Consider the following 23,535-nt stretch of genomic DNA (forward strand, 5'->3'; position numbering starts at 1 on the left):
TTTAATGCTGTTTGGATGTTGGTGGGCGTGTTCAAAATTAACAGACATAACAGACTGCCAACATATGTGAGTGTCGTTTTCGACAAACTGGGGTTGTGCTTAGCATGGGGCACGGGGAGCAGATTCGGACATCTCAAGTGGAGCCGCTACAAAGTAAGAGGATATTTAATTTAGACTTGGGCACAACGGTACTTACCTGGATAGTAAAGGGTGGTGATTCAGTCCTTGCTATTTAGTAATTAATGCACTTCAGTTCTGCTGTCATGAAATATATGGCAGAGGATGGAACGGCCTGAAACTTGTGAATCGGTGTTCCCGCCTTTGAGAAAGAGGTGCGTGTGTGTGAGGAGAAGGGGAGGGGTAGTGGGTGCAGGTTGCGAGGTGAAACGGCACACGGAGACCATTGTGGAACACCTGGATCAGCGGGTGGCTTAAATTACTCAGCTCATTCTAATAATGTCATTCTTCACCAACTATTGCAGGCATTTTTAATACTTGTCTGTATTTTCCATATCCATTTATTTTTACGGTTTTTTAGTTGGTGATAGTAACGTATAAATAAAGACAGCAGGTAATGCTGGCTGGAAAACAGCTGCACTTTTTCAGACCATAAATAAACAATAGATCATTTGTTTATGAAAGTATTGAGGATTTTGGAGGATTTTAATGTTGGTGTTGTAAAAAATTAGGAAAATGGCAAATATTTTGGAGTAATCCCACTGATGAGTTCTGTAATTAAGTTTTTAATATTTTATGAGACCTAAACATGATTTTCACAATAACAGGTTTTTAAATAATCAAATCCCTCTGATATGTTTCACAAAGACACACAGAGGACCAAAGACACACACAGAACTTTACAAACCAAGCAGAAATGAACTTATTGCTAAAAATGATGTCAGGAGTTCAGCTCTAAGAAATGGACAAAAGAGCAAATAAAACGGAATAATTTGATTTATTATTTCTAATTATTAATATTCCCTGGCTTTGTTTGTGCATATTTGCTTAATTTCACAAAATGTATTTATTATTCCAGATCAATATTCCTGTTTTTTTTTTATTTACAGCCCTCGGTCTCAAAAAGGTTAGTGATCCATGTGCTAAGTAACAAGCAAACATTTGTTTTCTATGTAATTGTTACTTTAAAAGTTATAATACATAAATAATGAGTTATTTAACATTCATTCATTCATTCATTCATTACATTTAGTTAGATGTATAAGTTATATCTGGCCTTTTGAGGACAGACACTATGCTGATGTGGCCCTCAGTGAAAATAAGTTTGACACCTCTGGTGAAGAACCACCACTAACTAACAGACGGGTCCCCAAAAAGAAAAGCATGAAGCTCAAAGGGCTTCTCTGTTTCTCTGATGAAGGTGACATACCTATGTGGTGTAGCTGCAGCTGTGGTTTCCAGATGACATCCAGCAGTCTGCGCTGACGACAGAGCTCCTGCTCGTACTGGACGATGGTTCCTTCACAGAGTCTGCAGATTTCTTCAGCAGCAGCAGCTAGTCGCTCGCTGATCAACTCTCTCAGAGACTGAAGGGAAGACATGGTTCCTGCTCGGATCTTCAGCTCCAACTCCCACAAACACCGCCGTCCTCTTCACTGCAGCTCCGATCGATCATCTGCTAGTCTCACAATCACAGCAATCCACGTTGTCTTTCCGTTCAACACTTCTTCACTCATTTACGACACTTTGGAAAATGCTGAGAGTTCCCACACGAACCACGTATCGTCCTTTCTGTCCAAAAACCTCACAAACGTCCCAACAAAACACCACCGACCTCTCAACACAAGCTAACGCCGATGGCCTGCTAACAAGCTAACGCTGCTAGCGCCTCGTGCTGTTTACTTCCGGGTCACGTGCAGGAGCTTCCTTTAAAAAGAAACGTATAAACTGCTTAACTGAACCTCAATATGGTCCAAAAAGCCTCAAATATTTTTAAACAGTTTTGATTCAGGAGATAATAAAGAAAAGAAAAGAAAAATAGAAAAAAATGTATGGAGGAAACTTTTTGAGAGCTGCTGTGACGTCATTACGCTGTGTCTCATCAATGTTCAGATTTGACTACAAAACTATGGAGTCCTATACTGTTCATAATTAAATAAATAAATATTTAATTAAATAAATAAATATGGCCTCATGCATATACACAATCAACCAATAAATCTATCATAAATATATAAAAAGATCATGAAATTGTGAAAAACCTGCACACTGATTTTATATAAGCCATTATATTATTCAATATATTTCATTTTGCTTTAAAAACCTGTTCATTATTTTAAAACAGCATTTTAAAATATTCATTTTTAATCATGTGGAATATTATTATAATTCTGTCTTTTTTCAGAAGCTCCTATTTCAAAATCAACATTTTCCAAAGTAGCTTTGTTTTTATTTCATGTTGCTGTTTTTCACAATGGCGTATTTATTTCATGAAGAGGTTTTTCGGGAGAATGAGTCTATCTGTCAATCAGTGAAAGTGGGCGGGATCAAAACGTTTATTGGCTCATCCATGGAAATCGATTCATATTCCTGGATACCCGCTCAGCGGTGTTCCAGTCAGAGAGATTACATGTTTCAGCGATATCCGCGTGGCTTTGCTGACATTAGAGATCAAATAGAGACAAACGATCTGTCTGCTGCAGAAGATGCAAACATGGACGACTCTGTTTTTGTAGTTTGAGGGTTTGTGTGGACCAAACCACAGAGGAGCTCCGGTAGTACCCCGTTGAAACACTCCTCATTCTTACGCCATTCACTCGGAGCTCACATCGTGTCTCATGTCGGCTCGCAGGAGGCGAGCTGGCGGACCGACAGTCAGACCAGGCAGCTGCGGAAAGTGGAACAAGCCTGCTGAGGCCTCCTGAACCTTATATTTTTCTATTTTCAATGAGACAGTGATTATAATCAGGTCCTCTGATTTTTTTTCCCCTCTCTGGGAATATGTTGAACCTTTCCTGCGATGACGTATCTGACCGTGGTCGGAAAACGCAGCGGAGATCCGGGATTGATTGAGCAATTCTGCAGCCAGGGTTTACTCCAAGAATCAGGCTCTGTACTTTGGAGGAAAGATTTTTTTTATTATTACTTTTCCAGGGGACAAGGCAACAGACCCTTAACTTGCGCTCACACACTCACTCTCGCGCTGCCTGGGCGCTCTGATTTACACGTAATTTATGACGTATTTTGACTGCAGGACCTGAAGTAAAGACTCTCTGGGATGATCTCATGAACTCAAACATGGAAACATTACAATGTGGAACTATTCCAAATAAATAAACCTGATCTCTTAACACTCCATGTACATTGTGCATCCATGCATTGTTACTGAGATAAGCACAAGCAACCGCTCCATGTGGCTATCAGGCTAAAAACATTAGCTGGTAGCCCCTCCCACACGCGGCATGTTGCGTTCATGGAACTCCAGTTCATAGACGTTTTGTGGAACTCCAACAACCACTCAGCCTAACTTAGGCCACTACTAGATGTTAATAAGAAGATGAAAATTGCAGAACCGACCACAAAATCACCTGAATTATGCACACTCGCCCAAAACCACTTTTATCCGCAAATTTAGAACCAAAACTGCCCAATTTTGTGTAAAACTGTGGATGTGTTGAGGTGCATACTCCCCCTAGTGTTGAGGAGAGTGCATTGCTCCGTCACGTTCGCTGAAGCATCTTCGATCGATGTAGTTAGGGTGCTGCTGCTCATGTCTGAGTAAAGGAATAGCCAATCACAAAAGTGTCTCCGCCTTGTCTAGTTTGATTGACAGATTGACTCATTCTCCTGAAAAAGCTTTTCATGAAATAAATACGCCATTCTGAAAAACAGCAACATGAAATAAAAACAAAGCTACTTTGGAAAATATTGATTTTGAAATCCAAGGTTCTGAAAAAAGAAGTAGAATTATAATAATATTCCACATGAATAAAATGAATATTTTAAAATACTGTTTTAAAATAATGAAGAGGTTTTTAAAGCAAAATGAAATATATTGAATAATACAATGGCTAATTTAAAATCGTGTGCAGGTTTTTCACAATTTCATGATCTTTTTATATATTTATAAGAGATTTATTGGACACACCTTCTCATTCAAAGAGTTTTCTTTATTTTCATGACTATGAAAATTGTACATAACAAAAAAGTGTGAAACAACTGAGAATATGTCATATTGTAGGTTCTTCATAGTCGCCACCTTTTGCTTTGATTACTGCTTTGCACACTTTTGGCATTCTCTGGATGAGCTTCAAAGATGTTGAGAAATGCAGAAATGTGTGCTGCAGATGCCATGTTTGCCACTAGAGGGCAGCACAGCAGCTTCAGTCTTTGTCATTGTTGCTGTGTGAGCCTGAAGGAGCTTCAAAGTGAGCTGCAGCTTGGTTCAGACAAACCTCCACATTCACACACAGATGTGATCCTGAAGAAGTCTGAACAGAACATTTCAGGAGAACTCTTCAGTCCAGAACATGAGCCTGCATTGTTCCTGAAACTGGGATCAGAGTTCTGCTCTCTGCTCCAACAGAACCACCTTCATGAGCTCCTGGTTTCTTCTGGATCCTCCAACATTCAGACGCTCTCTGACTGAGTTCATGTCTGCACAGAAACCTTCAGGATTCTCTTCTTCCACACGTCTTTCACTCTGAAACTCTCTTCTGAATGTGGATCATCTCAGTCAGACGTTCAGCAGCATCAGAGCCGTGCATGTGCTCCTCCTCATGAGTCCTGAAGCTGCACCGTCAGCTGCAGAGCTTCAGAGCTGCTTCCTTCTCAGACTTTCCACTTTCTTTGGCTCTCTGGCTCTGATGCTGCTGCTGCTGCAGAAAAACCAGCAGCTGCAGAAAAACTCTGCAGAGACTCACAGAGAGAGGATGGAGGCAGCAGATGAAGCTGCTGCAGACTGACAGCTGATGGAACTGAAGCACTTTCTACATTCTAGTTCCAAATGTTCTACAGAATCCATCAGAGGTTGAAAGTCTTCCTCAGTACTCGAGTACTTTAGTTCAGCAGCTCTTCTTTTCCTCTAAGGTGAAGCTTCATGTGGACGACTTCTTCTTCTCTCCTCTTTTCTGGAGCTTGGGCTCCATGCAGTCTGATCAGCTCTGATTTGGGCTTCAGTTGATGTTTGTGATCAGGAACTCTGGATTCTTCTTAGAAGGAGACGTTCTGCCTCTTTAGCAGAGAGCAGAACGTTGATCTGATCTGTTGGAAGCCACTCCATCCTGAAGCTGCACTGCTGAGTTCCTGTCCACCAGGGGGCAGTGTTACGGCTTTGCCTGCCTTATTATTCTGCTCATCTGTCAGGTTGGGACTTCCAACACACAAACATTTGACCTTTTCACTTTAGAAAAAAGTTTGTTAAACACTTTGGTGACTTTCAGATTTATAAAAACATTTTTTTTTATTTCTGTAATTATTGGTCTAAACTTTTCTTCCTGAAGGCTGAACTGCAGCTTTCCTCAGGTCTTTCATTTTTTCCATTTTTCCCTCCTTTTCTTGGCTTCCAGCTCACCAGGCATGACCTAGACGGCGCCCTCATGTGGACGGATGAACACATGACAGAGGGGAAGGACAGAGCTGCACAGCAGGGACGAGCAGAGACCTTTGGGTCACGTGGAGTAACAATAAAAACAGAAGAAACTCCAATAAAACCAGTAGAACCAGACTGGAAAAGCTCAAAAAGTTCAAAAAACCTCTTGAAAAATGCAAAACTATATGAACTCTGAACACTAATGACAAATAAATGGTAATTAAAAACCTTTATGGATCAGAACCAACAGAAATAACAGGTTGATGCTGGTCAGACGTGCACACACAGGACCCTAGGGGGGTTTGAACACCTGGGGCCTGTTTCAGAAAGGAGGTTCAACCAACTCTGAGGTTGAACTTGAACTCCGAGTTGGTCAATCGGGAGATTAACAACTCTGAGTTTTCTGTTTCAGAGAAGCTGATCCGAGTTAGATCAATCAACTCTGAGTGGACTGATTCGGAGGTGAGCGTGCGCACCGCGTCTATAAGAAGCCATTATCAATGGAGCGCAGATATCACGAGTCACCATGGCAACAGTAGAAAAAAAGAGGTCTGCGTATTTTTCGCCAGCTGAACTTGACGTGCTGCTGCAGAGTTACAGTGAATATGAGCACATATTCCAGAAGAAAAGCAACACCGCTGCATCTGCAAAACAGAGACAGTTAGCGTGGAAAACATAGCTGCTCAAGTTAATGTCTAAGTTTGCATTTAAGTCATTGTTATAAAATATTGGCTGTAATAATTTTTTAAATAGCGTACGGTGTGAAATAAAAAATGGGGATATTTAGGTGTACTTTTGAAGTGTTTATCCTGGTGTAAATGCATGAAATGCTGCATAGTGTACAGAACCAATCTGGGGGGAAATGCATTTAACGTCGGTAATGTTTAGAGGACTTTTTTGTTAACCTTCCCCTCTTGCAAACTTTGGTCAGTTTAATATTAATACATGCAATTGTGTTTTTAAAAGTGAACTTTTGTCTACTGTTGAACCTTTCGCTGCGCGAAGACTTCTCCTTTCTTTTCTCTCGTCTTTCCGACCGACCGTGGTCAGAAGCGCAGGGGAGATTTCCTTCAGGGCCGAAGGGAATTCTCCTACGGGGTTCACTTCCCGTTGGAAACCCTCAACCTCCAGAGCGGATTAAGAATGACTCCAAAACAGTTATTCTGGGAATCAGGGCCGGCCCTGGACTTCTGGGGGCCCTAAGCGAAATGTAATTTGTGGGCCCTCTAACTGATCAGCAGCATCAAAAAAAACACAGCTGTTGTTGTAATATAAATGAGATCTGTCTATTAATACATTTGTGAATTATTGTTGCTGCCAAAGAATTGAATACAGTAAATTGCCTGCATGTTGGATGCACATTAAGTGGTGCTAAACAAATTTTAAATGCAAAGAAAAAAAAGAATGACAAATGTATATAGATATATATTTTTTAATGTAACATTAGGCACTCAACAAATGACATTCACAAAACTCCAACTTATTAAAAACAGCAACTTAATTGCAAATCAAATGACAATAAAACAATCCAACATAAAGAACACAACAGCTCAATGAGGGGATTTTGGAAAGTCAGAGTCTTCATCAGTCTGAAAAGGACCAAATCCATTCTTACTGGATCAGAGAGTGTGGTTGGTCATTCAGCTGGACCAACTGGATTTGAGGTACCGGTAGGTGGAATTTTGGATCCAGTAGGCTCCTCTTCCATACACGCTTCTCTTGGAGCCTCTGGAACATAAGATACATAACTTAAATAAAAGCTAACAGTGAAAAGTAAAACAGTCAAATGTTTCTCTTTCTACAGTAGAAGTGGTGACAGCAGTTTCTCCTGCAGCTAAAAAACAAGAATTATTATTATACAATATTCAATGATAAAGCTAATAAAATATCTATAGCAGAATACTAATAATATATTGGTTCGTTTAAAATCTGTGTGCAGGTTTTCACAATGTCATGATCTTTTTATATATTTATGAGAGATTTATTGTTTGATTGTATATTTGCATAAGGTCATATTTCATTAATTTAATTATGAACAGTTTGGAGCTCCATACTCTTCAGCTGCTGTTTATGAATAAAAGGGGTTATGCAGACACTGTTTTTTCTATTACTTTACATGCTTTTATTATTACCTGAGATGAAATCTTCAGTGAAGTCAGGAACATCTTGGGATGTGGACGCTGCACCTCCTCCAATACTTTTTGAGAGCAGAAGAAACTGTCTGATTAGACACAACTGTGCAAAACATCATCATTATGTAAAATAATGCATGTGCAAACTACAAATAAGAAATAAATTTACCTATTTATAAATAATAAAATGTGAACAATAATTTGAGAATAAGTGGAAATCTATGACGTTTATACACTTCTTTTTGTATTATTTTGTATGTTCATAATTTTAAAATTAGTACATTTATTTTGTTTGTCATTTATAGATGAGAACCTTTATTTCCTATGTATTTGGCAGTTTTCATTCTCCATATTTCATGCCAATGCAAGATTTATGACACACTCATTGTTGTAAAACTCAGACTACCTGTCTATAACAGATAAACAGCAGTTTTTATGATGTAATAAACCGGAAAATGCAGAACGCACTAAATATGTGTTAGCAAAACAATGAAACAAAACGATAACGTGAGTTAAAACATTTTTCAGCCACCATATAGTTGTCATTATTTACTTTTCTTTACTCTCCGCCGTTTACAAGGTCATGTTCAACCTCATCTTGGAAACTTGGGTATCAAAATTATTTTCGAGTTTTCCATTGGAAATTACGACAAACGGGGTCGTTTATGTGCAAACTTCAGCTCAGACACATCGCTTAGTATTTTACGTAAATTGCGCAGCTGCACAGAAATGCTGGATAATGTAAAAATAAAGCCCCAACATCCTCCAAACTTACCTTGTGATTGATGTTGAAGTTATTTATCTTTTTTTCGCTCCTGATGATAAAGTCTCTGAGGCATGACGTTTTCTTGTTGTCGCTTTGATCAGCGTGACAAAATGTGCTGTTTTTTTCTTTTCCCCAACTTTATTGAAACAAAATGCGCTCGTAAATGCACACCGTGCCAGGCTCAGATGCAATTATGTTGACCAATCGTTGCTAAATGGTGTAACGTCATTATTTGGGTTGCCAGATTGGTTCATGTGTGCTGACAAGGGGGATCATTAAAGTGCAGGCAACTTTCTTTTGCACAACATTCAGAGCACACGTTGGTAAGGAAGTTCTATGAAATGGGTTGCCAGATTTGGGTCTTTTTTAATTTAATTTTTGTCGCCACTTCGGGGCCCTGCTGGTGACGGGGGCCCTACGCGGCTGCGTAATTCGCGTATAGGGAGGGCCGGCCATGCTGGGAATGACACCTTCTCTTTATTTAACTAAGTGCTCCGTCCTCCGAACACACAATATATACCACGCACACACCTCTGCTCCGTGCTCACCCCCCCCCCCCCATCTGCACCTGCAATCGCCCCTCCCCTTCTCTCTCGTGGATCGCACCCCGCTCAGCACACACACGCTGCAACACTACCCTTGTATTGATCAAGTGGTATAGGTTTTTATGGGATTAAGAAAGTAAGCAGTGCTAGCAAATTGTGTTTCCAAAAAGTAATTGTTACATTAATCTAATTCAATGTCCCTGATTTCATTTTCATGTAGATGCAATCCTGCAGGAATTAAAAGAACATGGCAGCAGCTAAAAGTGAAAAAAAGAATCGAGTCTTCTCAAAATCCTCGTAAATGTAATTCTCTAGGAATTAATGCAGCCTCCTCGTCTATTGGGTCCTCCAAAAAAGAACAAGCCATTCTTGTCACTTAGACCGTCTCTGTGTGACGGACATTTGGGCAGTGAAGGTTAAAGCGAAAAATACCGCTTCGTCTTTAAAAAGGGGAGGGGACCGGCAGAAACTTTGAGTTTGGAGAATAAAACCTGCTCCTGACCAGGTTAGGTTCACAGCATAAGTAACCATGGATACTGACTCCGAGTAAAAGTTACCTCTCTTTCAGAAACGGGTTTGACTTACTCTGCTTTCTCTGGTTTAACAAACCTCCCATTCTGAAACGGAAAACCCAGGGTTTCCCTGATTTCAGGGTTAACGCACTCAGAGTTTACACTTAACCTCCTTTCTGAAACAGGCCCCAGGTGATCTGTGCAGCGTTGCTCTCCTTCCCCCCATGCTTCCCTTCTCTCTGGCTCTGGGGGCCTCACGGCGGTCCTGCTGGTCCTGGCCTGGGTGGCGGATTTGGTCGCCCGGGGGGGCGGTTGTCCCCTGCCTGCTGCTGTGTCGTTGGGGGGGGGGTTCCGGCTGCCGCTGCGGTGGGGGTCTTGGGGTGGGGATGGCTGGGCACTCTCCCTCCTTCTTTTCACGTTCCACCATCCATTTTAGAAGAACATAAACACTCACCTGAGCACAGGTGTTAGCTCACCTTTGCACTAATAGTTTGCATGATTGAATGACTGAAATATCTCACACTAGTTGGTTTAAAGGCATAAGTATGCGTGTGAACACTATCTGTTTTGTGTACATGTTGACATGTGGACATTTTTGCAGCTAGCAGGTGTGTTGATAACATTTGAGTGTGTTTGTGGACAGGCCCCGCCCTTTTTGTACTACATTTGAACCTTACCGTAATGATAAACAACCAGTAAACTTGTTGCTTTATGCTGCTTGATTGTCTTATCCCCCTTCCCCTCCTATTATCACTCTCCTAACCCCCCCCCCCCCCCCCCCCCCCAACGTCCCTCTCTCTTCTTCCCTCCTTTCCTTTTCCGTCCGGTCCAACACCAAAGATTTTTAAACATGGTTGAAATCAATAAAGTTTGGCCTCAATTACAAAAGGGGTTTATTCAGACATACCTTTGGTTTGTATGAAGTTTAATAACCCCTGTAGTTAAAGTAAAATATGTCCAACACAAGACACCCTCAGCTCTCATCTGTCTGCCCAGCTGTTGGACAGGACAAGTTTTAAAAAAGAATGCGCTTATTGTGCATTGGCTGCACCTATTTGGTGTCACCAAGATGAATTTCCATCCCTTAATGTTTACATACATTTAAGTATTGTTTGTAACTATGAAATGACCGAAAGGTTACTCTGGTAATCACTTTGTTACTAAAAACCTTTTTATGATTCTAAATGTATGGTATTTTCTTTACTATTTGTACTGTCATGACAGCGATGCTGCTGTCAGTTTACCTTGTTGTTGCATCTTCAAAAGTGCAGATTAAAATGTGACACTGAATTTGAAACAGCAATTTCTGCATCTATCATTAAAGTATTTATTAATAGTACAGTGGAAATTAGTAGATTGGGTTAGAATATTGATTTACGGTATGCGCCCCTTAATTTTCTGGTTGTGCCCCTAAAATTTTCAGTTGGGGGCCACTCTGCTCCTAGTGAAAAAAGTTAGTCTGGAGCCCTGTCAACATTAAATATTTCTGCTAAGCAGATGGTGAACATTAGTCCAATAAAAACAGGAAAAACAGTTGTTCTGGAGGGTGATTCTGATTTTTAGATAAATGTGATATTTTTCACAGATATTTAAAAAGAAAAATGCTTCAGTCTCCATTTGGTCTAAAAGTTTTAACATTTATTCTCCTTAAGTCATTTTATGCTCACGTCTTTGAATAAATACGTGTTTCACAGTGAATGCAGTCCTTCATATTTAAAGTTCCATGCAGATTTGGAACCAAAAGTGTAGAACATCAATTAATTTACCCTTGAACTTTTTTGGAACAGAGTCCAGCTTTGGAACCAGCAGAGAACCAACAAACAGCAGAAACCCACACTGTGGGAAAGACTCCACACTTCTGACTGATGTTCACGTCCACTTTATTCTTCACAGTAAGGACTGGAACAGAACACTGAGAACCAAAAAGAACAGAGGAACAGTTCTAATGTCTACTAGAAAACATGAATCACAAGAACACCAGACACAAACACCAGTCTGGTTCTTTATCCAAATCTTCTTGAATAAATTTTTAGGAAAATTCTTTCCTCACTAAATGGTAGGGATGCGGTTCTACTAAGACTGTGGATCGTTCCTTAGGTGGCGATCCAATTGAATTCATGAATTAAGCTCAACGTTTCACAGACCGAAACACGATTCTTGCTTTTTAATAGAATATGTTTGTACAGTTACTATAGGTGTGTATTTTTACAGGATGTATGAAAAAGTTTAAACTATACATATTAAATCAGCCTCATTTAGAACCAAAGATCAAAATAAACAAAATTGATACAAACACAAAGATTTATATAGAAAGAAAGAAATGGGGTTTGTTACTTCAAACAAGTTTCCATCAACATTCTGGTTACGTTCAGCAGTAACATAAACAACAAAAACATAAACCTCAGTCTTGTCACGTTGCACGGTGGTGCAGTGGTTAGCGCTCTTGTCTCAAAGCAAGAAGACCCTCGGTTCAAGTCCTGGTTGGAGGATCTGACAACAGTAGAGTTTGCATGTTCTCCCTGTGCATGTGTGAGTTTCCTCTGGGGACTCCAGCTTCCATCCCAAACATGCTTCATAGATCGATTGGTTGGTCTAAATGGTCCCTAGATGTGAATGTGAGAGTGCATGGGCCCTGTGACAGACTGGATGCAGGATGTCCCCTGCCTTCATGACCCCAAAAGGGAACAAACAGCTTAGAAGATGATTCACATGAAAATGTTCTCCACAGTTTCTCCATCCTAAAAGTTCTGCAACACTTTATGTTTTAAAACATTGCATATTGAAGCTGCAGAATTTGCTGATTCATGGTGATTCCATTAGTTAGTGGATTTAAAAGAAAATCTTTTTTCACTCGATGGTTACTAGCTCACATCCCTTGACAAATTAAAAACTGAAGTCCCTTCTTTTAGCCTAAAACAACAATGAAAATATGACAAAAAAATCAAAGATGTTTACAAAACATTTCTCATAATAATGTACACACTTTGACAACATAAACATTGTCTTATCAGAAAATACAACAATGGTCAACTAAATAAGTTTTGTCTAAAATAATAAAAAAAAAAAACAATGGCAGGACAAAATGTAGTTAATGCCTCCTTTGAACTGAATTACTACATCAATGCTCTGTGTCATTGAGGCCACCAGATTGGGGGTAGTCACTGAAAAAGATTTAGGCAATTTTGGCAATATGGGATGGTGCAGAATACAACCAGTCCACCAGTCTGACTGAGATAATTTACCCCTCCAATACCAAAGCAGTCGCTGGCAGGAAGGACACAACACACTTTGTAACCCTTGTGCTATCTTAGATGACCCCATCCTTGCATTGACGTGTTCTCCCTACCATAACAAAGGTGGAACATATTCATGTAATCCATAGACACCAGTGAAGATCACAAATCATTGAAGAAAAATTGTTCAGGGCACTGTCTAGTGGGTCTAGATGACCCAACTCCCAATGGTAAAGTGTCTAGGATAGCACAAGGGTTAAACATGATCACTAAATGTTTTTGACATAAACATTTGTTAGAATGTTCTTTTTTCCCATCGTTTTATTTAAACTTATACAATAAATTCACTAAATTAACTCTTTTATTTTTAGATTTTCTCAAATCAAAATACAACAATCACAATTCCCACCCAAAATAAAAAAAAAACCCTCCCAAAAACTAACAAAACAAGGGGAAAAATAAAATATCACTGAGTTTTCTGTAAAAATATACGATTGTCCAGAAAAAAAAAAAAAAAAAAAAAAAAAAAAAAAAAAGAGTGCTCGTCAGCTATAAAATTGCCTTCCTTATTCAAATTTTTTCACATGGTCCAAGAAAGGTTTCCGGGATTTGAAAAAGTTCTGTGTTGAACCCTTTATAGCATATCGAAGGTGTTCCAATTTAAGACAGGAGTGTATGTCCTCCACCCATTGCTTGTGTGAAGGGGGTCTTGAGTTTTTCCAGGATATAAGGATGCGACGTCGAGCCAAAAGCGTAGAGTATGCCAGAGCTGAAGCTTGTATTGTAGTAACCTTGCAGTTTTGAGGAGTGACTCCAAATAGTGCTGTAAGTGGGTTCGGGAGGATCTTTATATTCCATGCTTTTGCTAGGGAGTCGAAAATCACCCCCCAGAAGGCCTGGAGGCTCTTGCACCCCCAGAACATGTGTGTGAGGGTTCCCGTTTCACACCTGCATCTTGGACACGTGTCGTCTGTCCCTGGGAAGATCCGTGCCAGTTTACTGTTTGATATGTGAAGCCTATGTACAACTTTAAATTGTATCAAACCATGTCTTATACAGATTGAGGATTTGTGGATAAACTTAGTTATCTGCTGCCACTGTGTTCCAGTTATCTCCAATCCCAATTCCTTTTGCCATTGTTTTTTCATAATCTCTAAAGAGGGCGCTGCAGCCGTGTTAAACATATGATATAAGTAAGAAATTACCCCTTTTTTTGAGGGATCTAGAGTCAGACATTCATCTATCCAGCTACCTGGAGGAGTCTGAAGAGACGGGGAAAATTGTTTTTTAACAAAACTACGCACCTGTAGGTATCTAAAGAAGTCAGACGAGGGCAAGTTAAATTTTTCCTGTAGTTGTTCAAAGGACAAAAAATGTCCCTCGTTAAAAAGTTTTTTCAGAGTGTCAATCCCTTTATTTGCCCAGACCTGAAATGTGGAATCAATGAAGGAGGGAGGGAAAAGTACATTTGTAACTATCGGAGCTGAAAGTAAACCTTGTTTGTGTTTAAAGTGAATTCTGAATTGTTGCCATATCTTAAGTGATCCTAAAATAACAGGATTATTGGGGATTAGTTTTTTGTCCAGGGGTAGTGGTGAGGAAACAACAGAGGCCAGAGAGCCTGATATGTATGAGTCCTGTTCCATAATTGCCCAGAGTGGGATGTTCTCATTCTTCTTTGACATACCCCAGAAGATAAGTTTGTAAAGATTAGCTGCCCAATAAAAATACATGTAGTTAGGCATAGCTAGACCGCCCTCCTCCCTTCGTCTCTCCAAAAACTCCTTTCTGATACGTGGTATTTTTTTATTCCAGATGAATATTGATGTTAATCTATCCAGTTCTTTAAAGAAGGATTTAGGGATATATATTGGTATGGTTTGGAAAAGGAACAAAAATTTTGGCAATATAATCATTTTCACAGAATTTATTCTTCCCGGTAGAGATAGAGGGAGGGATGACCATCTCTCCATATCTCGTTTAGCCTGATTGAGAGTAGCTTTCAGATTGTGTTTGAAAAGATCTTTATATTCTCTGGTCACTGTCACACCCAGATATATGATCTTCTCTGTGGCAACTGTGAGCGGAAAAGAGTTGTGTGGCATAAGCGCCGCTTTTTCATTAATGGGAAAGATCAGGCTCTTTGACATATTTATCAGATACCCCGATACTTTCCCGAATTCTCTGATATAATTCAATGCTTTGGGGATGGACTTGTGAGGGTCCGAAAGGAACAGGAGAAGGTCATCGGCATATAGTGATAGGGTGTGGGTTTGGCCCGCTCTCTTAATGCCCAACACATCTGGCGCACTCCTGAGGGCTCTTGCGAAGGGTTCTATTGCAATATTAAAGAGTAAGGGGGACAGAGGGCACCCCTGTCTCGTTCCTCTGGAGAGGACGAAGTACTCTGATAAGATCTTATTTGTCCAGATGGCTGCCTCCGGTTGTTTATAAAGGGTATCAACCCATGAGCAGAAAACCTGTCCAAATCCAAAACTTCGGAGAGTCTTGAGCAGGAATTTATGCTCTACTCTATCGAATGCTTTCTGTGCATCTAATGTTATAATTACCTCTGGGTCAACATTAGCGTTTGACTGATAGATTATATTAAAAACCCGGCGGAGATTGCTATACAGTTGCCTTCCTTTCATAAAACCGGTTTGGTCTGGGTGGATGATTTTGTCTAGAACCCCTTCTAACCTGTCTGCGAGGATTCTGGTAAGAATTTTATAGTCACAGCATAATAAGCTCACTGGTCGATATGATTCACAGAGTAGCGGGTCTTTATCCTTTTTCAGCAATACAGAAATAGTAGCCTGCCTCATTGTGGGTGGTAATACTTCCGCACCCAGAGCGTATTTATAGAGACTGCATAGGTAGGGGAGGAGTTTAGGGGAGAAAGCTCTGTAAAATTCGACTGGGAAGCCATCCGGGCCTGGTGATTTTCCCGATTTCATTTTTCGCATTGCGTTTTCAACCTCTATTATTTGTATGTCCTTTTCTAAACAGGTCTTGTCGGCTTCTGTCAAAACTGGCAATTTTATTTTTTCAAGGTAGTTTTCTATCGTTACAGTGTCGCATTGGTCGGAGGAATATAGTTTTTTATAGAAGTTCAAAAACTGCTTATTGATGTTTTTCTGATCAGTGATTATATCTCCTTTATCATTCCTAAGCGATGTAATATGGTTGGCAGCTGCCTTTTGTTTCAGCTGATGACTAAGCATTTTACTCGCTTTTTCGCCATGTTCATAATGCTGTAGCTGTGATCGAAAGTGCATTTCTATGGCTTTGTCATTCATGATTAGATCGTATTCTGTTTGAAGCAGTGTTCTTTCTTTCCAAAGTTCCTGGGATGGTGAGGTTGTTTGGCATTGATCGATAATTTTAAGGCGATTGCTGATTTCAGAAGCACGTTTAAGCTTTTGTTTCTTATCATGCGCACTATAAGAAATAATTTGTCCCCTAATATATGCCTTGAATGTTTCCCAAAGCGTGCCATGACTGATGTCAGGGGTGCTATTTGTTTCAAAAAACATATCAATGTGTTTATTAATAAATTCCATAAATTTTTGGTCTGTTAATAGCCTTGTGTTGAACCTCCAATTTCTCTGTGGTGGAGAATAGCCAGAAACATTAATTTCCATTATTACAGGACTGTGATCAGATATAACCATTACTTCATAGTCTATGGCTCTCACCAGTGACAGGAGTCTACTGTCAACCAGGAAAAAATCAATCCTTGAAAAGGATTTGTGGGGTGGTGAGAAGAATGAGAAACATTTAGCCGTTGGGTTTTTAGCTCTCCAAGGGTCAACCATGCCATAGTTTTGCATAAATGTATTGATACACTGAGATGATTTGTTTGCATTTGTGTTAGTATTATGACGAGTAGAAGCACGGTCAAGCACTGGGTGGAGAACACAATTAAAGTCTCCCCCCAATATTACATTGTGTGTGTCTAGATTAGGAAGGAGGGTGAAAATATTCCTAAAGAACTGCTCATCGTCCCAGTTTGGGGCATATATATTTGCCATTGTGACCGGGAGGTTAAACAAGTTTCCCTGAATGATAATATAGCGTCCGTTTTTGTCTCTGATTGTCGAGACCTCTTCGAAATGTACATCTCTATGTAGCAATATGGCGACCCCCCTTGCTCTGATATTAAGATTAGAATGGTAAACCTGTGTATATCCTGATCTTCTTAGTCTATTGTGATCCTTATTTAATAGGTGTGTTTCTTGTAAGTATACTATTTGACTCTTTAGTTTGTTGAGATGTGAAAACACCTTGTTACATTTTATTGGACGGTTGAGGCCTCTCACATTCCAGCTAACCCATTTTAAATCAGCACTCATGTCGTCATGTTAAACCCTGTCTTCTTATAGCACACTCCTTTATCGTGAATCCCATAAAACATCAGTGATAGCGTTCTTAAACACAAACAAAAGAGAAAAATAAGACCCCGAATACAAAACACAGGCATTAGCTGTGTGAAAATGGCCCAAAGAACAGTTAAATAACAGAACCCCACTACATAGTAAACAAAGACTGACATCTTTGTGTTTAAATTTGCAACAAAAAACAAAAACAAAAAAAAAGTAGAATAGGAATATTCCAACGATCCGGTGATTAACCCCCTATAACCCAAGAACAAAGGCTTACCACCAACACCTGGTCCAGACCGGGACCCTCCTTCTTTCAAAGTTCACCCAATGCTCAGTATGATGGTGAGCAGGGAGGAGAGAAAAAAAAGAGAAAAAAAAAAAAAAAAAAAAAAAAAAAAAAGTGTGTTGTCAGCATCTTTAAATGGGACAGTTGCATGTCATTTCTGCTGCTTTAACTTGGTGGTTACAAATTTTTTAGCCTCTAAAGGGCATTTGAAGCGGAATTCCTCTCCTTCGGGGGTGGTGATCCTGAGTGTGGCTGGGAAAAGAAGTCCGTAGCGGACCCGGTGGAGCCCCCGCAAGAGTGATCTCACCTCCCCAAAAGCTGCTCGTTGTTTGCTGACAGTCTGGGTGTAATCCGGAAGAATCGTGATTCTGTCGCCGTTTTTCGTGGTGATGGTTTTCAGCTCCGCCGCTTTCTTTAGAATGCTCTCCTTTTCTCTGAAGTAATGGCATTTAATCACAAAGGCGCGCGGTGGTGCGTTCCCGTCACTCGGCTTGCTGCGGAGGCTGCGATGGGCGCGATCCAGGAGCGGGACTGAGGTTAGCTTCAGTGACTCGGCCAAAAGCTCCTCTACAAACTGCGTCGTGAGACTGCCATCTTCCCGTCCCTCTTTCACTCCCATGATGCGCAGATTGCATCGGCGTGATCTGGTCTCCAGGTCCTCGCAGCGGTCTCTCAGGAATGCTAGCTCTTTCTTCATTTCTCCCATGTCAGCCTGCATCGCGTGGATGGAGTCGGAGTGGGCAGCCGCCGCAGTTTCCAGGTCTGTAACCCGACCAGTCGTGTCTTGAATTTTGCATTCAATTTTCTCCAATGAGCCCTGAAGCTCCACAACCTGGTCCGAGTGTGTCTTTGCTGTGTTCGCCATTGTGGTCATTAATTCTTCTCTCAAGGCGCTAATGGCGTCCAGCACTTCCCGCTGGTTGCTAGCATTAGCTTCCTGGGAATCAGCTTGGCGACTTTGATTTTTAGGCATTTTTCTTACCGAATGTAGCTGTCCTTAGATTTACTGTTGTGAAAGCAAATATTTTTTATGCGAAATAAAGTGCTGGGATGTTTGCTTTCATGCAAAAAAGGAGGGTGCCGTCAGAGCTCAGCTTAGATACGTCCGTTCATGGCTCTGCACATACCGGAAGTCCAAATTCACTAAATTAAACTAAGGCTTGAAATATTCCAACATTTTTTTTTTTTGTATATAAACAAAAAAAGTTCTTTCTTTTAAAAACAAAAATAAAAAAAATAAAAAACGACCAAATGGCTTTTTCACAATATTTTCCCATATACTGTACAAGTTTTCTGCTCTATGTTTTTCTGTTTTCGTAGTTGAAATCTTTCTGTAAATCCTTTATAAAAAAATGTTTTCGTTAAAAAAGAAAAGCTTCTCACCTGTGTGAGTTCTAATGTATTTTACTAGATTACATTTATGACTGAGCCATTAATCAGCCATAAAAACTATCTCTCACCTGTATGAGTTTTCATGTGTGTTTTTAGAATAGATATTCGACTAAAACTGGCATCACATTTATTGCAAGGGAAAGGCTTTTCTCCTGTGTGAGTTCTCATGTGTGATTTGAGACTAGATCTGTGACTAAAACTTTTATCACATTCTTTACAAGTAAAAGGCTTTTCTCCTGTGTGAGTTCTCATGTGTGTTTTGAGACTAGATCTGTGAATAAAACTTGCATCACATTCTTTACAAGTAAAAGGCTTTTCTCCTGTGTGAGTTCTCATGTGTGTTTCTAGACTATATTTGTGACTAAAACTTGCATCACATTCTTTACATGAAAAAGGCTTTTCTCCTGTGTGAGTTCTCATGTGCGTTTCTAGACTATATTTGTGACTAAAACTTGCATCACATTCTTTACATGAAAAAGGCTTTTCTCCTGTGTGAGTTCTCATGTGTGATTTGAGACTAGATAATTGACTAAAACTTTTTTTACATTCTTTACAAGAAAAAGGCTTCTCTCCTGTGTGAGTTCTCATGTGTGTTTCTAGACTAGATCTGTGACTAAAACTTGCATCACATTCTTTACAAGAAAAAGGCTTCTCTCCTGTGTGAGTTCTCATGTGTGTTTTGAGATGAGATATTTGACTAAAACTTTTTTTACATTCCTTACAAGAAAAAGGCTTTTCTCCTGTGTGAGTTCTCATGTGTGTTTTGAGATTACATATTTGACTAAAACTGGCATCACATTCTTTACACTTAAAGGGCTTTTCGCCTGTATGAGTTGTCCTGTGTTTTTTGAGATTAGATTTATAACTAAAACTTTTTTCACAGTTTTTACAAGAAAATGTCTTCCTTCCTGTTTGAGTTCTCATGTGAAATTTCAACTGAGGCCGCCCACTAAACTTTTTACCACATTTTTTAGATGCGCAATATCTTTCATCAGACCCAGTTTGGACATGACTTCTGTCTCTCTTCTTCCTCTGATCTCTGTTCTGTGGGTCTGTCTCTTCATCTGTAGTTGATGTTGATTCTACATGTTGGTTTCCTCCATCATGACTATCAGTTACATTAAAGCTCTGTTGATTGTTTAGATCTGCTTCACTGTTCTCATCTTCCTCAAAAGTAGGAATCTCCATCAAGGTATCAGTCTCCTGCTTCAGATCAAGCTGATCTTCATCTTGACTGATGCAGAGTTCCCCTGATTCCTCTTTAATCTGTTGTGGTTCTGGTTCCTCTTTAATCTGTTGAAATTGTTGCTCCCCTTGTTCCTCTTCAGTTTGTGAAGGTTCTGGTTCCTCATGTTCCACTCTGAAGTTCCTCTGCTGATTGTTTAGATCTGCTTCACTGTTCTCATCTTCCTCATAAGTAGGAATCTCCATCAAGGTATCAGTCTCCTGCTTCAGATCAATCTGATCTTCATCCTGACTGATGAAGACTTCCCCTGATTCCTCTTTAGTCTGTGGATGTTCCGGTTCTTCCTGTTCCACTTTAAAGTTCCTCTGCTGGTTGCATTGATCTTCCTCTTCAGTCATCCAATGCTGGGGGAGTGCTGCAGGAATACAAACATAAGAAAAAGCCCTTTTTATACTTTTAAATGAATTTGTGTATTGGCAAACACCAATAAAAGTCGAAAACTGCTCAGTCATATATTTCACACTAGTTCAGGGGTGGGCAAACTACGGCCCGTGGGCTTAATCCGGCTTGCCCCCATGTTTGGTCAGGCACACTGAACAATATCAGAGGCCCGTGTTTTTTTATCTGCCCACATGATCAAGAAGTGACATTTTATTTCCCCCTTCTGCAGTCTGTGCTCCAACCTGAAACCCTCTAAAATTCCTGTCAAACATAACAGAAGAGAGTCTTCTCTTTCTACGTCGCAGTTCGTCTTTACCGGTTTAGTTTATTTTTTAGAGCGAGTATGCTGCATTTTTTAAACAGCACCCTGTTCTGTGTCCTGATTGGCTGGAGACCCTGTCAATCAATCTCCTCAGTCCGTGCCGTGTCTCCTGTACAGAAACGCGGAGCTCTTCAGATCAACAGAAATCTTTGATCCATCAGATCTTTGTTTTTATTCTAAGATCCTGGACTTAATTTCCATGAAAGTTTGAGATTTCAAACAAGAGAAACACACACACATCCTCATTCTACAAAAGAAGTTTCTGTCTTGCGAGGAAATACGACAAATTTACTGCGTTCTAATTATTAATTTCCATTGTATTCATTTCAATTACAAGCTGCGTGCGTTCTTGAGTGCGTGACACGGCCGCCAGCCGGAAGATTTTGTGTCGGGGGGAGGGGGTATATTACTGTTCTCACTCTGTAACACGAAACATGGACTCGCGTTGTTAGATTTCCATGAATATCACAACATTATTTTGTTTGGGAACTATTTTGTGCAACGCACAGCTAGAGAGCAGAAGAATCAACACGCACCACAAACACACGTCACAGCTCAAATGGCTTCTCTCTTCCTTTGTTGAAGCCAACATACCTATGTGGTGTAGCTGCAGCTGTGGTTTCCAGATGACATCCAGCAGTCTGCGCTGACGACAGAGCTCCTGCTCGTACTGGACGATGGTTCCTTCACAGAGTCTGCAGATTTCTTCAGCAGCAGCAGCTAGTCGCTCGCTGATCAACTCTCTCAGAGACTGAAGGGAAGACATGGTTCCTGCTCCGATCTTCAGCTCCAACTCCCACAAACACCGCCGTCCTCTTCACTGCAGCTCCGATCGATCATCTGCTAGTCTCACAATCACAGCAATCCACGTTGTCTTTCCGTTCAACACTTCTTCACTCATTTACGACACTTTGGAAAATGCTGAGAGTTCCCACATGAACCACGTATCGACCTTTCTGTCCATAAACCTCACAAACGTCCCAACTAAACACAGCTGACCTCTCAACACAAGCTAACGCTGCTAGCGCCTCGTGCTGTTCTTCTTCTTTGTTTGGCTAACAGCGTCATGGTGCTTTAGCGCCACCAGCTGGTCTGGAGTGTTGTCTGTCGCTCACATAATGAAGTCGATGGCGGGGGAAAATTGCTTTTTTTTCAACTTTACTGGCAAATAAAACAGAAAGTGGCAGTTTTCATTAACACAATTATGCTGTGACTAATATTTTTCGATCAGAAAAGGAGCAACCTAAATGGAGAAGGGGGAACGGGACGTGACTTCCGGTTCCGGCTATTGATGTTAGTCGCCAGTTGGTCGTCTGCAGCCAAGGTCTTCTATTTAACCGAAAGAAAACGAAGAGTAATATATTTCCTGGACAACACAGGTCCTCACGAACTGATATATGAAATAATCTGTAAATTACGACATAAACTATTGGTAGGAAAAGTGACGTCAAATCCTTTCAGGGTTTTTGGAAAAAAACAGTTATAATATAAAAAAAAATAATATATATAAATATATTCAACAAATTTCCCACGAATGGGATCAAATAAAGTAATTCTGATTATCCATCCAATTTACTTTGTTTATTTTTAGTGTCATCAAATTTTGAACAATTTTAAAATTAAAATCCACATTTGGATCAGGCGTCTTCATCAGAGCACAACTCATGTTTCCAGGACTGTGACTCACCAATATATCCTCATTTCCTTTACACAATCTGTTTCCATCATTTGGATTTTTCATCAAAACTTGAGTTAGAAAAGAATTGTTGCCCCAAAATGTCCAGTTTGAATAGTCTACAGTTTGTTGTGTTTGGTTGCTAGGTAACAGGGTCTTTAATGTCTATGATGTCATGGTGGCTTTCAGAGTTGAACTCCTGAATATGACGGTAAACATTTGGATTGAACAAAAATGGGATTGAAGCTCATGCTAAATCCTGATCTCAATGCTGAAAAAACCTCCTCCTAGATTCTGGTTGTTTGGAGAAGTCCTCCTCTTCCAAGAATTCCTGAAAAAAGCCCTCATTTCTCCTGACCATCTTCAAAGCCACTTTCTGCTTTAGTTTAGTCCAAACTTGCTTTATGCTGACAACATTTACAGCTTGAATCCATCTGAAGAATCCAAGGAAACAAAGCAATCTAAGTCTGCATTCATGCCACTTCAGAACCAACAAAGCATGTTTCCAGGACGCTGACTTACCAATAGAACTTGGGATTTCCTTTGCAGAATCCTTCTCCGTGTGTTTTCCTTTGTTTTTCTCCCCAAAACCTAAAGCAGAGTTTTTTGCTGAGCTGCAGAACAAACGTCTGACTGCTTTAACCGCCGTTAAAGCAGGAGCTGCGAGCGGAGCTGCAGGCCTTGAAAGACCGGATAGCTGTGGACAAAGCGACCATGGACGCCTTGCGGAACATGAATGACGCGTTGTCTGAGAAGCTGCGGGAGCAGGAAGCTTCACCCGCTGGGTCTGGTTCGGCGGCGGCGTCCCAATTGGACGGAGCAGCAGGTGGTTCGTCATCAACTGGGCCGAAGGACTGTGTCATTTACCTCCCTAAGGAGAAGAAATGCCGCACTTTTTCCGGGGGTTCGTGTGCGGACTTTTATGAATGGCTGGATGAGATTAACTCGGTGTTAAGTTTCCGTCATTTTCAGCAGAGCGAGAAGGCAATGTATATATATGACCATCTTGGGGGCGAGGCCAAGCAGGAAATAAAATACCGGTCTTCTGCAGAAAGGGCCGACCCGGATTGTGTGCTGGCGATACTAAAAGAAATTTATGGACAGCCTTCTTC

The 23,535-nt window shown here is 40.4% G+C and overlaps 2 protein-coding genes and 1 long non-coding RNA gene across 6 annotated transcripts in view; 1 reads left to right on the top strand and 2 right to left on the bottom strand.

The window, feature by feature from the left end:
• Positions 1–2,123, bottom strand: part of LOC111948918 (uncharacterized) — a 377,453-nt gene extending 375,330 nt beyond the window's left edge. The window contains exon 1 of one of the 2 annotated variants that reach the window (XM_078935750.1): positions 1,388–2,123. In XM_078935750.1, coding sequence (XP_078791876.1) covers positions 1,388–1,559 — 172 coding nt within the window. In that variant the 5' untranslated portion in view covers positions 1,560–2,123. The remainder of the gene's footprint in view (positions 1–1,387) is intronic. The other variant, XM_078935754.1, reaches the window with a different exon arrangement.
• The window catches only part of LOC144986665 (NACHT, LRR and PYD domains-containing protein 12-like), a 515,000-nt gene that overhangs the window by 117,868 nt on the left and 373,597 nt on the right, over positions 1–23,535 (top strand). The window lies entirely within an intron of this gene.
• Positions 11,367–22,928, bottom strand: LOC144988181 (uncharacterized). The gene is made up of 2 exons (XR_013652015.1): positions 21,343–22,928; positions 11,367–20,400 (listed from the first exon to the last, which is right to left on the bottom strand). It is a non-coding gene; the product is annotated as an uncharacterized LOC144988181 (long non-coding RNA).

The sequence above is a fragment of the Oryzias latipes genome, chromosome 2 (assembly GCF_053564925.1).
Source record: "Oryzias latipes strain Hd-rR chromosome 2, Olatipes_Hd-rR_3.1".
NCBI lineage: Eukaryota > Metazoa > Chordata > Actinopteri > Beloniformes > Adrianichthyidae > Oryzias > Oryzias latipes.